Source organism: Ovis canadensis, chromosome 1 (genome assembly GCF_042477335.2).
Source record: "Ovis canadensis isolate MfBH-ARS-UI-01 breed Bighorn chromosome 1, ARS-UI_OviCan_v2, whole genome shotgun sequence".
NCBI lineage: Eukaryota > Metazoa > Chordata > Mammalia > Artiodactyla > Bovidae > Ovis > Ovis canadensis.
The window spans coordinates 17,516,417-17,534,000 of record NC_091245.1 but is presented as its reverse complement, the minus strand read 5'-3'; the positions used below and the strand labels follow the sequence as shown (position 1 = coordinate 17,534,000).

At 37.6% G+C, this 17,584-nt stretch overlaps 1 protein-coding gene across 4 annotated transcripts in view; it reads left to right on the top strand.

Annotated features, from left to right (window-relative positions):
• Positions 1-17,584, top strand: part of FOXJ3 (forkhead box J3) — a 149,400-nt gene that overhangs the window by 6,482 nt on the left and 125,334 nt on the right. For 3 of the 4 annotated variants that reach the window (XM_069588265.1, XM_069588264.1, XM_069588280.1), the window contains exon 2: positions 16,667-16,727. In XM_069588265.1, the coding sequence (XP_069444366.1) occupies positions 16,684-16,727 (44 nt within the window). In that variant the 5' untranslated portion in view covers positions 16,667-16,683. Of the gene's footprint in view, positions 1-15,670; positions 15,690-16,666; positions 16,728-17,584 lie in introns of those variants that run through there. The other variant, XM_069588271.1, reaches the window with a different exon arrangement.

Sequence of the window (17,584 nt, the reverse complement as noted above, 5' to 3'; positions counted from 1 at the left end):
TGTTACGAATTAACAGAGGGTAATGTTTCAAATAAGGATATGACCAGAATATGAAGATGTGATTTTGAGTGTGGTTGGGGAAATAAACAGGAAAGTTAAGTTGACATTTTATCCACATTTCTTTTAAGTCTCGGTCTTTCCACAATGAGGTACCATTTCACACCAGTCAGAATGGCTGTGATCCAAGAGTCTACAAGCAATAAATGCTGGAGAGGGTGTGGAGAAAAGGGAACCCTCTTACCCTGTTGGTGGGAATGCAAACTAGTACAGTCAGTATGGAGAACAGTGTGGAGATTCCTTAAAAAACTGGAAATAGAACTGCCTTATGACCCGGCAATCCCACTGCTGGGTATACACACCAAGGAAACCAGAATTGAAAGAGACACGTGTACCCCAGTGTTCATCGCAGCACTGTTTATAATAGCCAGGACATGGAAGCAACCTGGATGTCCATCAGCAGATGAATGATGGATAAGAAAGCTGTGGTACATATACACAATGGAGTATCACTCAGCCATTAAAAAGAATACATTTCAGTCAGTTCTAATGAGATGGATGAAACTGGAGCCTCTTATACAGAGTGAAGTAAACCAGAAAGAAAAACACCAATACAGTATACTAACACATATATATGGAATTTAGAAAGATGGTAACGATAACCCTGTATAGGAGACAGCAAAAGAGACACAGATGTATAGAACAGACTTTTGGACTCTGTGGGAGAGGGAGAGGGTGGGATGATTTGGGAGAATGGCATTGAAACATGTATAATGTCATGTAAGAAACGAATCGCCAGTCTAGGTTCGATGCAGGATACAAGATGCTTGGGGCTGGTGCACTGGGATGACCCAGAGGGATGGTATGGGGAGGGAGGTGGGACGGGGGTTCAGGATTGGGAACTCATGTACACCCGTGGTGGATTCATGTTGATGTATGGCAGAACCAGTACAGTATTGTAAAGTAAAATAAAGTTAAAAAAAAGAAAAAAAAAACAGTTTCAAAGAACAGAAGAGAATGAACAGCCAGTTTGACAGGGACAAGAAAAATAAATGTTTTAAAACACCCCCCCCCCCCAAAAAAATTAATAAACATCAGTCACACTTCAGTGTACAGAGATACATGTTGGTAGGCATCCAGGTACCTTTTTTCCTGTTTATCCCTGCTAATATAATAGCCTCTTAAATCAGAAATTGTATTTTCAGTGTTCTTCACTGTCAGCTTTGTTAGTCACTTAGCTTTGCCACTGTTCAGAAACCTTGGCTTAGGACAGCTGAAGCTTACTATAACTACTCTCCTCAGCCTTCCTTTAGCTATGAATCTTTTTCATTTTGAACAGTTAGCCTTTCAGTCCTTAATGGAGGTATTCTTTGCCTCCTCCACCCCAAAACTCAGGAAACACCACGGAGGCATTTTATAGTAACTGTCAAAAATTTTGACTATCTTAATTGGCATAAATGGATTTTAGTGCACGAATAACAAGAACCAAAGCTTAATATTTTGGTTAAAGAGATTGACTTATACTGAAATTGGAAGAGGCATCTGCTATACAGGATTTTGGATTTAATAGAATTTGTTTTAACCAGATCAGCAAGGCATTATTACTGTGGGCCATCTGCTGGGATATGGAAATAGCTTTGTTATTTGGAACCAGATGTATTTATAACAATGGAATTCTACTTATTTTAAGTAATCTTTTTAGTTAGGTACCTTTGGCTGCTGTTTTACTTGGCATGTCAGCTGATAACCTGAGAATGCAGTGTTTTTCAAAGTGATTATTTTCTATAGAATTGAGAAAAAACAACTGAAATGGAGAGCAAATGAGACTCATATATGGTGTCTAGTACTGTAACAAGAGAAAATATAGGGGAGATACGAATTTTATATAAGATAATTAGGACCGTATTCAGTAAGAACTCTGGCACTGTCAAGTTTAGTTTCCAACAATTATGAAACTACTCTGGTTGCTCTCAAAATTTTACTGTAATCTAAGTGACTTCATTTTGGTATAATCAGACCTACATTAACATTGCCCTAGTCTGACTTTCCCAGGTAAAGAAGTCTGTTACGGGATGCAGTAAGAGACACTATTGCTTAGAACATAGTCCTAGAAAACTCTTTTGAATTGAATGCTAATAATTTTGGAGATGGAGAAAGTCCTTGGGTGGAAGTTTTTAGAGAGAGTCTGTAGAAATCTGATATATTGACTGTCTTTGTTTGGGCTGCTGTTACATAATGCCACAGACTGGGTAACTTATAAACAACAGAAATTGATTGCTCACTGTTCTGGAAACTGAAAAGTCTAAGACCAAGTGCCTTCTGGTGAGGATCTCCTTCCTGGGTCATAACTGATGCTTTCATGCTGTGTGGAAAGGGCAAGGGATCCCTCCTGGAGCCTCTCTTATAAGAGGCTAATCCTATTTATGGAGGCTCTGCCTTCATGACCTAGCCACCTCCCAAAGACCCCACCTCCTAATATCATGTTTAGGGGTTAGGATTTCAACATAGAAATTTTGTGGGCGACACAAATATTTAAGCTATAGCATTGGCTATTTTTTCATTATTTTCGAATAATATGTATGTTGTGGATTCTATTGAAGAATTGACTGATGATCCTAGGATGACTGTGTGTCTGAAGGAGACTTTACCCAGTAAACTGGGTTTTAGATGAAGTTTTTACCTGGAGTACAAAGCTGAAACCTGTAAATGAATTCTACTAAACAGAGTCCTGCCCAGAGGTGTATAGTGGTGTCAAGGATATAAGATTGATCTTCTGATTGATTGGTAAAATGTGGTGCCAATGTGACCTTATTAAAGATTTCAGAAGTTGGAATTGGCTTTTTCCTAAGGCTGAGACCTGGCCTTACTGTGGAACATAGATTTGTGAGAGAACGGATGAGTGGAGGAAGACTGCTAGAACTCCATAATAACAATTTCAAATTCTGTTTGCGTATAGAGAGATAGGATTGGGAGTGGGGTGCAGTGAGATCCTAGATTTTGGCTGGTGTGTATATGGGAACTAAAATGTTTCTGTGGCTTGGCTGTACAACTTTGGGAAATTAGAGACATGGCAGTCAAGTATGCTGCAGTCCTGAGCAGGTTGACTTTTCTGAACGAAGATGGAGCAGACTGTCATGGCAGGAAAACGATATATGTGATTGGGTCTGTAAATTTGTGACATGCTTTACCTGTCTACCCTGTGTAAGGGGCTGTTGATGGTATTGTCTCATATGTATGTACATAGATAGGAATCACTGTCAGAGTGGCATCTGTGTGCATCAGGGCAGGTCAGGTTTTATGTTTGTTATAGGGCATGTGTGTGTTGGAAAGATATCCACCTTAATGTGAATAATACTTTATGAAAAGCTTTTTCTCTGATCTGTTAGATTTTGGAGCCTTCCTCAGTCCTGTGATGTAGGTAAGGCAACTAATAGTTCTTTTGACAAATAGAGAAAATGAGACACGCTGAGACTGACATAGTGTTACTCAGTTATATAGAGCAGAGACAGTGGCCTGGATCCTGCATTCTGTCTCTAGTCTTGTACTCTGCAGTAGAAAGCTGACAAGATTTTTATGAAGAACATACTTGGATTTTTAAGGTAGAAATTCAAGTTTAAGAACATCAAAGGACCTGGGCTACTTGGAGTAGAACTTGTGATGATGTCAGACTGAGGGACAAAAACTGTTGGGAGCAGTGTTTTCCTTTGTTAAATTTGGATCCTTTTCCAGTAGTTGGATATATTTTTACTTCATCTTGCATTCTTTGTGAATTCTGAAGGTAAGTAGGAGATGGAATCAGAAGGGAAACATAAAAGGATTACTAAATAGCAGATTTGGTCTTATTTTTATGAAAGTATACATCTGTATAATTTAGAGATTGAGAAATTGTACCTGGAACATGATTCTACCCAGGATACTTGGGTTACTGCCATAGTGTGAATCTGTTTTCTCTTGTGCAGTGGGTAGGGAGAGTTACAGTATATAAAGAATTTTTAACTCCATAGAAAAAAAGACTGGGAAAGAAAGTATTTTTACATTAGGTAGTCTTTATTTTCTCCTTTGAACCTGTTTATATTTTCTAAGTTCTCTACCATGAGCAGATAATCATTTTTATAATCTTCTGTTTTCTAGTTTTTAACTAAAAACAACCTGATTTTTATGGTTCAAATGAGAATTTGAAAAATGTGAAGCATGGCACTTTTGAAGAATAGTTTAAGCACTTGGTGGTATTATAAAAGTATTTTTTTTTGTCAGTTATATTAATAAATCAGTTTTATAAATTATTTGATTATACTTTTATAGGTCAAGTTGTGGGTGTATTAAATGTTTTGGGTTTTTCTTTGCATTAGAAATTTGTCATTTAGCTCTGCTGATCAATAAATTAATTTTAGTCCCAAGCAACCAAGAACTTGGATTTACATATAAATAAATGATATAAAAATAGCACTTTTATAAAGTGAAAAACTAGATTTAAGAATCTACTCATTAGCTTTCATTTCCTTTGCAGATTTCTAGTAAGAAAAACAAAACTGTTAGTGATACTTTATAAAGTACTTGTTTTCATCCAGCAACATTGGACTCAGTTTTTCTCATTTGTTTGCTCATTTATTCAGCGTCTAGTATGTCCTGGGTACTGTACTAAAAGCTGGGGACACAAGTAACTGATAGGGTCCCTGCCGGCAAAGATGACCACTTTTGGTTTGGGAGAGACATCAGAGCGATCTCCTAGGCATATGGAGACATCTGTTTTTTTTCTGTTTTCTAGTTTTTAACTAAAAAGGCTGCATGACTAGCTTATTTCTTTGAAGAACTTAATTCTTTTAGTGGTTTGGTTAGATGACTTTAAGAGAAGCTGATGGCTTCATAATTATTTTTTCTTACTGCAAAATACTGAAAATCATTGACCTAAAGAATTTCCTTATCTAAGGAGCTTTGCTTGCAGAGGTGGATGACCTACGTGTTTGTATCTGTTCTGCTTTGGGAGCATAATTAAGAGACCTTGTGTTGATTCTTCCTGAATGGATACAGTGTCTTTTTTTTTTTTTTCTCTTTTATTCTCTCTACTGGTGATCCTTGAACAATAAGGGTTTGAACTACACAGGTCCACTTGTACATGAATACTTTTCAATAGTGACTGCTGCAGTACTACATGGTCCATGGTTTGAGTTCAGAGATGCAGAGGAACTGCACATATGGAGGGGCAGCTGTAAGTTATATTCAGGTTAAACCTCACATTATTTGGATCAGCTGTACTAATGAAAGGATATTTCATATTTGAGCTTAATTTTAAGAATTTAATGTTGTATCAAAAGTTACCTTTTGTCTAATATAGATATCCATATAGACATACATCTTGAGTTAGTCCTTTATTCACGCCAGTGAGATATCCCACTAAAATGCTTGATACAGTCATTCACCTACTCTTAGAATACCTGTAGTCACTGTAGCTGTAAGGTAGCTTGTTTGTTACTAGCTCTAATTGGGGCAAAATTTGCTTCTAACTTCATCTCTTTTTTCCTTTTCCTTTTCTGTGCAACATTGGAGACCTAGTTTGCCTTCTTTAACAAGATAACTCTTTACATATTTGAATGTGATTATTCATTCAGCAAATATTTTTTCAGCACCTACACATTCAAGACATAGTTCCGGGCATTGTGAGAGATCCAAAGGTAGTTAAGAGGCATAGTCTCTTCTCAAAGAACTGATGTAGAGAAAGAGTCAGGGTTTTGTTGAAGAGAATGGTTTTGCTTATGACCTGGAAAGCTTCTTGGAAACAATAATGTTTGAAATAAGATAGTGAGAGGGTAGTCTACTGTGAGCACATAATCAGAAATCTAGAGGTGAGGCGGAACAATGCAAGTTAGAGAAGTAGCAAGAAGGCTCTGCCTGGCTGTTTCACAAACTGTTCTCAAGGATATTGAAAACGTTCATTATTGTATTCTCAGTGCCTGGAGAAGTGTTGGCGGGTAATAGGGGCTCAGTAAATATTTGTTGAATGAATGGTTACATTTGGGAAATACAGAATTTCTTGAGTCATAAAGCGCTCTAGGATATAGAATACTTTGGTAAGTCCCTTAGAAAAGTATTTGACTCAGACTTTCTTGATTATGGAATGCCTGTTAACAATTTTTAAAACCCTCTGGAAAATATTATACTGGGGTCTCTATGTTAGAGCTGACATGGAAGGCTGGAAAGTGTTCCCCACACTCCCCCCAAGCTAAAAACACCCATTTTCTTCAGTCATTCTACATTTGGCTTCTAAACTCCTTGCCAGTCTGATATCCCTCCCTGCAAACTTTCTAGCTTGTAAGTGTTCTTAAAATGTGGTACTCAAAACAGAACACAATACTCCAGTTGTCAACTAACCGGTGAAGAGTGAATGGGACTGCTCCCTCCTTGATCTCGATACTGTTCTTCTAATGAACCCTAAGATTGTATTTTCTTTTTAGCAGCTGAGTCACTGTCTTGGCTCATACCCAGTCCTCATATTAATTTACAAGAAGTTCTTTGAGTCAATTCAGAGAGATTTCCTATTAGTAGAGCTAACAAATGAATGCCATCCCCCCCTTTTTTTTTCTGATTGAGTCTAGGCTGTTTTCTCAGAAGTACTAGTCATTCTTAAGCTTCCTGAAATGTGAGGAAAAAAAGAAAAAGAGTTGATTGTACAGTGCTGCTGGAGTAACATTAAAGTCCAGCTGTACTGCTGAGTGTACTCAAAGCTAGATAAAATGTAATGAATCCCTCTATACCTATTACAGATTTAATAATTATTAAGCTGTATGCCATATTTGCCTCAACTGCCTTTTTTCCTTTTTCTCTTTTGCTTGAGTATTTTAAAGAAAACTGTAGACATTGTCTTTTCACCCCTACAAAGCTTAGTATGCATGTCTAAAAAATATAGACATTTTCTTACATAACCATATGCTATTATTGTAGCTAACAAAATTAACTGTATTTCCTATTAGCGTTGTCCTGTGTCAGTTCATAGTAAAAAATATCCTTGATTGTGTCTTTTTACAGTTTTTAATTGAGTCAAGATTCAGACAAGGTCTACACGTTACATTTAGTTGTTACTGTTGTCTCTTTTAACCTGAGTTCCCCCCTTTCTTTTTGGCATAATTTCATCCTGTCTACTTCTTTGGATTTTCATGTTTCTGTACCAAGTTCTGTTACTATTACTTTGGAAATAGCTGTAAGAATTTTCCTTCATTTATAGCAATTTAGTAAACATTTTAGACTATTATGTACAAAATACGTGCTCAGCATTATGGCAGGTAGAATGGTTAATTTGACGTGTCCCTGGCCTACTAGGAGGCCTGCAATCCAGTGGCAGAGACAGGTACATACAGAAACAATAGGAAAGAGATTATTTGCCTTTACATGGAGCATGCCTTGATTATATCACCTCCCATTTATTTTCCTGGTAAGTGCTGCTAGTGGACATTACTTCAGTCATGTCCTGATCAGAAACCCACAGCTGATTTTTGTCTCTTGATTCAATCTAAACTATACTGTTTCAGGCCTGGCAGTCAGTGCTCCACTAATTCTCACCTTTACCTAAAGTGAAACTCCTCAAAGCACAAATACCTTTTTTTTTTTTTTAAAGACCAAGTTTATATTGTCATGTAGAATTTTTCATTTCTCAAGCAAGATTATAGACATTTTGAGAGCAAAAGTCTTTGTATAATATTGGAAAGCTTTATAATTACTTTTGAAGAGTTCTGGCACATAACGTTGGTGGGCCTGCTCTTACTGCCTACTACCTTCCCAGAGAGAGCTTCTGCCAGTTAAAAGTAAATAATCCAATTCTGGATCTCTTACCCAAAAGCCTCCTTTAAAAAAGCCCATTCAGTCAGTGATCTGAGTCACAGACGGCAGATACATGGTTTGCATGTTGTCACTTCCCAATCACCATGTCCACGGCGAACTACTAATTTCTTGTTTTTTTCAGACATGACCTTCTCTTCTCAGTGTAGCACTTCAGGCAACTACTACCTATTGAACATAATTGGCAAGTGATAGGAAACCTTTCTGCTATCCCAGTCATAAAGCAGTAGTTCCTGAATTAAGCTGTGCAACCAGAATCACGTGATACTTGTAATTAATAGATTCCCTAGGTTTCACCCTAGACTCTTGAATCAGGATTTCCAGGAATAGGATAGAAACGATTCTTAAAAGTTGGCAGTGGTTTGTTAACTGGCTTTGGGGACCAGATAGGCAATTCTTATTTTGTTAAAAAGCTGTAGCAGTGGAGACTATAGCTTGCCATCTTTCCCAGTTGTAGTACAGTATCTCATTTCCTCTAACAATCATAATGTTCTGATGTGTTCAGTTTACGTTTCAGGGGTATGGTGGGTCTCTTGCTTTGAATTATACCAGGCGAAGCACATGAATCAAATGCCTGAGATAAAGATATGGGAGCCAGAGAGGTGGCATCTTGGTTTTCTAAATATAACTGAGCATAAATTTAAAGCCTCAAAACTGTTCAGTCCTCAGAGCGTCTTTATTTAGTGAATACCTTTAGAAGTTTAAAGTGAAAGAGTTCAACATTTTTGGAGTGAACAGGTCTTTAGAATTTTTTTCATATTTCGTGTATATTCTTTAAAGATTTAAACATATAATATGATTTAGCTTCATATACCTTTGTCAGATTTTTTGTGAAAGTAAATCTACAAATTGGGGAAACATTCTTTTTTAGACCACATGATTTGATTTTGGGACTGGAAATTGTGGTTAAGTTATTGAGCAAGGTAGAGAGACTGAAGTTTCAAGATTATCCAGTGAGTTAATAACAGACCCAGAAATAGAATCCTGTGTTATTTGCTTGGGTTATGATTTGGTTTGAAGAGGGCAGCCTGTGATCTGTTTACATAAATTTAGGGGTTTGGAAGAAGTTATAGTTCTGTGATGTTTAGCCAAGAAGCTCCCCTCCCCACATTTACCACCTGTTTTATTGACACTAATCCTACGCTATAGAGGGTAAAGACACAGTTCATATTTACACTTCCTACTTCTAAAACAGCCTTGTAAAGCTGAAGCTGATTGTTGGTTTGTCTGCTTTTTTTCATCTTCTGTTATTAGAGAATAACAACACCTTGCCCTAGTGTTTTTTTTTTTTTTTCTAAAGGGGAGAGGTGGTATAGCCTAAGTAGTTGTTTTATAGGTAATGTTAGAGTGGTTTCCTGTAGCATTTTTTCAGGGTTTATACAGATGTATACCTAAGTGTATCTTTGTTAAATATGTTTAATTAGAGTGTAGTTTGGAAATGGTGGAGCCCACCAGAAAATGAACTTTCCTAAACCACTAATGGTTGAAGGGGTTATAGATTTCAAAGTAATTGCTATAATAGAGTTGCTTTCTGATGAAGTCATTACTTTTACTCTGCCCTTTTCCATTTTGTGGAATAAGAGTGGGGTGGGGGAGGTTCCTATGGCACTAGTGAGGAAAGAAGCAGGAACTTACAGAACAAGGCAATATTTGTGTGTGAGTATGTGCTTAAACTTGTGGGCAAGTTTAAGAAACTTAGGGAAAAAAACAAAGGATCCCCCCCCCCAGCTTTATTGAGATAAAATTCACATACCATACAATATACCTATTTAAAGTATAAAATTCAATTTTTTCTAAACATTTTCATAGGGTTGTGTATGTTTTCCTCTCCCTCTAAAACAAGCCCCACACTTAATAACAGTAAGTCCACTCTAGCTGCCTCCCTGTGCTTAGTCACTCAGTTGTGTTCAACTCTTTTCGACCCCATGGACTATAGCCCACTAGGCTCGTCTGTCCATGGGCATTCTCTAGGCAAGAATACTGAGTGGCTTGCCATGCCTTCCGCCAGGGGATCTACCCAACCCAGGGATCGAACCTAGGTCTCCCTCATTGCAGGCGGATTCTTTACCAGCTGCCTACCAGGGCCACCTGCCTCCCTAGCTCTACGAAACTACTAATCTAACTACTAACCTATAATCTAATTCAATATAAATTTGTCTGATTTGGACATCTGATATAAATGAAATCATGTAATATATAGTGTAGTTACTGGCTTCTTTCACTTAGTATGTTTTCAAGGGTCATTTATGTCATAGCATGTACCATTCCTTTTTATTGGCAAACATTATTCTGCTGTATGATTATAACATCTTACTTATCCATTCATCAGTTATTGGGCACTTGGGTTGTTTCCACTATTTTGCTGTTATTTAATGCTGCTATGAACATTTGTATATAGACTTTTCTGTGGTGGTATGTTTTCATTTCATGGGTATATTCCTGTAGAATGGCTGTGTCATATGGTTACTCTATGTTTAACTTTTTGACAAACTGCCAAACTTTTCCAGAGTGGCTGCACTGTTTTACATTTCCACTACCAGTGTATGAGAGCTTCAATTTCTTCAAATCTTTGCAACTTTTGTTATTGTCTGGTTTTTTTTTTTTTTTTTTGATTATAGCCATCTGAGCTGAAGTAATATCTGATACTTTAGTATCTGATTACCTAGATGAAGTAGTAGTGTGATTCTGATATGCATTTCCCTAATAACTAATGATTTTGAACATCTTTTCGTCTTATTGAACATTTTAATATCTTTTTTGAAGAAATGGGTATTCAAGTCTCTGCCCATTTTTTCTTTTTTTGCAGTCAAATGCTCTACCCCTTTGCTCTATCTCCAGATCTTTGGGCATTTTTAACTTGAGTTGTTTTTGTTGAGTTGCAGGGATCCTTTATGTATTCTGGATACCCAACTTGTTCTTCTAACTGTGAATTTGTCTTAAATTATTCACTTCAGAGGCAGAGAGAATTAGTGGATACAAAGACTACATTAAAAAAAATTTGGTGAATTTTCAGTTATATCTTAGTTGTACTTCTTTTGGGTTTATTCTGTTTCCAATCTATAGGAACTTGGTTTATTCATTCATATGAACAAATATGACCGTAGACTAGGATTTGGGGATATAACGGAGACTGAAACAGAAACTTAAATCTACGTTCTAGTGGGACAGAAGTAAAGTGAAGTGTGAAGTCACTCAGTCGTGTCCGACTCTTTGCGACCCCCATAGACTATAGCCTACCAGGTTCCTCCGTCCATGGGATTTTCCAGGCAATAGAAGCAGACGGTAAAACAAAAGTCATTATCAAGTCGTATCAGATGACAAGAGCTATGAAGAATAAAACAGGTTAATGGGGATATAGTGTGATGGATGAGCTTTCTAATATGTTACTCACCTTTCTTGATGTGTTAATCCGTTCCTCTCTGCTCTGTTTGACCTTATTGCACTTTATTTTCATTTTATGTAGTTTGTAGCTAAATTTTTATTTCACTCTTTCCTGATTCTTAACACCCTTCCAGTCTAATTTTTGTTCCCACTAGTCTGCAAACCCCACCCTCTATAGTATTAAATGATCTTCCGTTAAAAGCCTGTTTTGTGTTTTCAGTTTATGTCTATCTTAATCTGTGTGTAACGCTTGCCTTTTTCCCCATTAAATCACTTGGTGCTATCTCCAGTACAGTTTTCTCAAGGGTGTTTTTGAAAACTTGTTCCTCTTCTCTAAATCTGAGTTCTCCAAATTTAAGTTTTGGCCTTTCTTCTCCCTCTAACATTACCATGGTGAATTGATCATTCTCACATGATTTTGCTTTCTGAGAGCATGTGACTGAGTTCTCGCTTTTTAGCTATAGCTGCATCACTGCCTTTAGGTTCAGTGAGCGGAGCTGTGATGAACAGCTGATTGCTACTCACTCAGCAGGATTCTTTCCCTTTACTCCTTCCTCTGGCAGATTTTTCCTGTTTAGGATGATTAACACACAGGTTATTTCCATGACTGCTTTAATGATTACCTGTGAGTAATGGTATAGCAATTCACAGTGTTCAGTCAAGGAACCTGACTCAGCAGGGTTGTTCCTTCATGAATGCTAGTAAATTTTTATTTTCAAGTCTTATGAAAGATAGAGCTGAATTCAGAAGTTTACTTTTTTTACTTTTTTAAGGAATGCTCTCTTGACTTTCAGTGCTCTAGAATTTATTTTCAACAGACTTTTAATTCTTTTATATGTCATGGTGGTGGCTTCATTAAAGCTCCTGTTACAGTAACTTGATGCATGAATTTTCCCTTTTAACAATATACCCAAAATTACAGTTGGGATTGCAATCAAGGTCTTGGCTCAAGATCATGAATGTTACAAGTTCCTTATAAATAAAAATACTTCCATTTCACCTCCTCCTCTCAAATAATGTATTTTATAGACCTGTTAGTTTGTTAAACATCTGCTTCCTAGATGTGACTAGTTTGTAACTCGGTTTAATGTACACTTGATGACTGCTTGTATTAAAAGAAATTCTATATTCTTCTGTTAGTGATGGTGTGTAATACAGTAGTTTCTATTGGAGCGTGTGCATCAGTGCATGACTGATTTTTACTCCCTGTGCTCTGGTTATGTCATGCTACACAAAGTTTCTTGTTTGTTGATTTTCAAAGGATTTGCAGAAAATGCTGGTTGGTGCTGTTGGCACCAACTTAAACTGTATAAATTTTGGATGAATTAATTAATTAATTGAATGAATTAATATAATTGTTCAACATATTTGAATTCATAAATGTGAGTTTGTGATTTGGAGGAGACTGATTTCACTGTGAATCTTAGCCTTCTGTGAGCATTCCATGTTTCGGGACATTTGCCTGGATAGGGAGAAGAATATTGGTGTATTTGTTCTTTCAGCTAACATGGTTCAAGACACCATGTAGGAGCAATAATCTTAAGTTAAGAGTGAAGAAAACTGAAACTAGGGCATCAAGGCTGCAGTAGATTAGAAAGATAAAGTGTCAAATTTGGTAATCTTATACTAAAGGATTTTATTCACAAGTTTGTGCAACCCTCACCTCTCTAATTGCAGAGCATTTTTATCAACCCTGAAAGAAACCATTTAGCAGTCACTGTCTGTTTGCATCCCTCCTCCCATCCCCCTATCTACTGGCTAATCTCTTTTCTGTCTAAGATTTGCCTGTTCTGGACATTTCATATGAATGGAGTCTTGCAGTATGTGGTCTTTTGTATCTGACTTCTTTTTTAATGCTAAGATGCTCAAGGTTCATTGATGTTGTGTCATGTAACACTGTATAATTCCTTTTTATGGCCGAATAATATTCCATAGTATATGGATACTGTTCAGATACATCACGTTTGTGTATGTGTTCATCGGTTGATGGACATTTGGTTTCTTAACACTTTCTGACTTTATAAATAATACTGCTATGAACATTTGTGTGAAGGTTTTTGTGTGAACGTATGTTTTAAGTTATCTTGGTGGAGAGTGTATATTATATGAGTATATTATATGAATGTATATTATGTATTCCCGAGCATTTTATATATATTCATGTAGGTATATATTTGTGTGTATATATAATTTATATATATAAAAATAGATATCTCTTTAAGGGTAGAATTGCTGGGTCATATGGTAATGTTTATAAGAATTAACCTTTGTTTTTGATAAAGCTGATAATGTAGAATGTGGTTTAGGTTTAAGAGCCAAATGTGCTGGCTAACTTTCCACGCTCTCTTGTCCCTACCCACCCAATATAGACAGTTTACCTGATGTCTAGATTAACTGTTGGAGTCAATAGGGCAGTCATACTCAGATAACTACCTTGCAGAATCCTGGATGTAGAGTCCTGGAGTTAGCTCTACCCACTTGGTGAGGAATGGCCTGAGAGCCCAGGGGTGTTTAGAAGTCATTCCTCGTAGAAATCAAGAGTTGAAGTGTTCAGCTCTAACAAGGAAAAAGAAAGGTGTTAGTTTAATAAAATAAAAACAATAGGGAAAAGTCTCATAACTTCCGTATCTGAAGTTTGAGTTTTTGAGTCTGCCACCTGATGTTTCAGCTGTATCTTACTCTTGAGTGGTTTGTTTCCTACTGGTTTTGTGAATTTTGATTGTGAATTTATTTATCTTGGGACCTTATCCTTGAGAATTCTTCCAAGCCTAGATCGAAGGCAGATTGCCAGAGAGGATTTGCATTTGCATCTGTCAAGGTTGGGGGGCAGATAAGACCATTCTAGGACCACTCTAAAATTCTGAGTATGAAGCTGTTTAAACCATAATCTAGGTGAGGGTCAGCTTCTGGTTGTATCTGAGAAGACACTGTTGAACTGCTCTTGTAGCCCCCAGTCCCTCACCAACACTCAATGCCACGGTTAAATTTTCTTTTGAGATTCTCTTGGATAACATCTGGACTTTGCCTCTTGCACCTTGAGCCCTAACAAGCTTTGGAATTGCAAGCTGAAATTCAGTGTTTGGCGCAATGCTCTGAAGATGAATGAAAGCTGGTTTCAGTACTCTGCATACTTCTCTAGTTTCCCTCTTTCACTTAGTTTTTAGTCTTGATCATACTTTATTTTCTTTCAAGTTATTGATTAATATATAAAGGTTTAAAATTATCCAGTGTTTGTTATTTTCATTGGGCATGTTGATCAAGCTATCTATTCTGTTGTTCTGGCAGAAGCAGAACATGTCTTGACAATTACTGATAGATGCAGGGAGTGCAGTCAGCCTCTAAAATAAAAGTTATAAACTTGGGATAACCACCAATGTTTTGTTTGGCCCACATAGTGTTTAGAAAATAAAAATCAGGAGATTTCAAATAAAATCTTGGATATTTTGCTTTTCTTGAAAAATTAGATATTCTTATATTTTGGGGGCTCCAAAATCACGGCAGATGGTGATTGCAGCCATGAAATTAAAAGATGCTTACTCCTTTGGAAGGAAAGTTATGACCAACCTAGACAGCATATTAAAAAGCAGAGACATTACTTTGTCCACAAAGGTCCGTCTAGTCAAGGCTATGGTTTTTCCAGTCATGTATGGATGTGAGAGTTGGGCTATAAAGAAGGCTGAGTGCCGAAGAATTGATGCTTTTGAACTGTGGTGTTGGAGAAGACTCTTGAGAGTCCCTTGGACTGCAAAGAGATCCAACCAGTCCATCCTAAAGCAGATCAGTCCTGGGTGTTTGTTGGAAGGACTGATGTTGAAGCTGAAACTCCAGTATTTTGGCGACCTAATGAGAAGAACTGACTCATTGGAAAAGACCCTGATGCTGGGAAAGATTGAGGGCAGGAGGAGAAGGGGATGACAGAGGATGAGATAGTTGGATGGCATCACCGACTCAATGGACATGGGTTTGGGTAGACTCCCGGAGTTGGTGATAAACAGGGAGGCCAGGCATGCTGCGATTCATGGGGTCCGCAAAGAGTCGTACACGACGGAGCGACTGAGTCGAACAGTATCGAGCTTACAATCCTGCTTAGCAGCAGTTGGCTAGAACTAGAAAAGGAGTCGATCCTTTTAGAGTGAACCTGTTTTCTTTAGTTGCAAACAGTTGTATGCATATTATACCCTCCCATTGCAGCTTCTCTCATTCATATTACTAGTAGGCACTGAATGATCCTTGCGCCGGATAGTAGTGCTAATAGATAGTTTCACATTTGTTCAATGATTTAATTCTAATAACAAACCTGCAGTTTATCTCTTGATAAAGTTTTAGGTGATACTATCCCCAAGCTACAGATGGAAAAAATGGAGGTTCTCTGCTGCTGCTAAGTCACTTCAGTCATGTCAGTCATGTCCGACTCTGTGCGACCCCAAAGACGGCAGCCCACCAGGCTCCCCTGTCCCTGGGATTCTCCAGGCAAGAACGCTGAAGTGGGTTGCCATTTCCTTCTCCAGTGCATGAAAGTGAAAAGTGAAAGTGAAGTCGCTCAGTCGTGTCCGACTCTTAGCAACTCCATGGACCGCAGCCCACCAGGCTCCTCCGTCCATGGGATTTTCCGTGCAAGAGTACTGGAGTGGGGTGCCATTGCCTTCTCCGGGAGGTTCTCTGAGGATATGTAATTCTTCAGGGTTTCATAGTGTCATAGCTAGAATTTGAACAAAGCTTTTTCTGTTCAATGTTATTCTTAACTTTTTAATTAAGCAGTCGAATTATTCTTCAGATCAAGTCTTAGTGAGGTCCATTCTGTGAAACCAACAAAGATATCACTGCTTTGATTGAAGGGTCGATGAAGTGGGAGATGGGAACTTGTGAGGATGGGAACCTGCATGCTCAGCTCTTTGGTAGCCTTTAGGCACCTCTCTGGACTCCTTCAGTTCAGTTCAGTTGCTCAGTCGTGTCCCACTCTTTGCAACCCCATGAATCGCAACATACCAGGCCTCCTTGTCCATTACCAACTCCCGGAGTTCACTCAAACCTCATGTCCATCGAGTCGGTGATGCCATCCAGCCATCTCATCCTCTGTCGTCCCCTTCTCCTCCTGCCCCTGATCCTTCCCAGCATCAGGGTCTTTTCCAATGAGTCAACTCTTCACGTGAGATGGCCAAAGTATTGGAGTTTCAGGTTTAGCATTAGTCCTTCCAGTGAACACCCAGTACTGATCTCCTTAGACTCTACTAAACCATTTGGACTCTTTATCTGTAACTAAGCTTAATTTGTTAAATTTTGTGAGTTTTTAGCTTCCTTGGGTGTTACAGTTATAATGTGCCTGTTTTTTTCTGTGCTTCTTGGTATGTCAGTCTTTCTTAATGTAGTTCATCATATTGCTCAACAGCATTTTTAATTTATTTTGATTTATAGTTTAATTTATTTTGGAGCATCTGATAACTAACTCTTCTTTACTTTCCAGATTCTCTTTGTGGCCAGATGGGTTTGTATGGACAGGCTTGTCCATCTGTAACTTCATTAAGGTGAGTGCTGTTTTCTTTTTTTATTGGCACATGTAACATTTAAAAAGTTACGCTGGTCAAGTCATATTAGAATCAGTTTCTTTGTAAGGCTCACAGTAAAACACTGTGGTTTGTTTTGGGAAGTAGTGCTGTTTTGTGAGATAGGGAGATACTTTTGCTTACAGAGAAAGACTAGATAGTAATTGAAATTCCTTTCTAAAGGATGATATAAACAGGATACCTAAATTATCCTCATTTACGATAAATAAGTAAAATGTAAAAGAGTAGGAACTAAGTTGTATTCAACCCAGTGGTTTTATATTTTTTTGAAGTTGCTAAATACTTTCTTCAAATTAAATCTTAAGTGAAATCCTGTGAATAAAATAGATAAATGCTGGGCTTAGACTTCCATGTTCTACCCCCATAGTTGCCCTTGAGGGATTACTGTAGTTCTCAGAGCACAGTCTGAAAACATAACATAAATCTAACCTGTTAATTAAAATTTTTCAGACTGGAATGTGAATTGTTGATGGCAGCACCTGCCAGTTGCATGTGGTGTTGCAGCTAACTACCATGTGTTGTTGCTACCATTTATTTGTTCAGCATATTGATCACCTAATATAGTGTCAGGAGCTGTCTGAATGCTGAGGCTGAGTAGTGAACATAATGGATTAAAAATCCTGTAATCTTTGGATTTATATTTTGGTGAAGGCATAATTAATAAAATAAGAAGTAAGTGTTAGATACTGATAGTGATAAGAGCTAAATGAAAAATAGAGAAAGGGATTAGGAAATTCAGAGATAATGTGTTATTTTAGATAGGGTAGCCAGGGAAAGCTTTACCGAAAAAGTGACATTTGAACGAAGGCTTGAAAGAG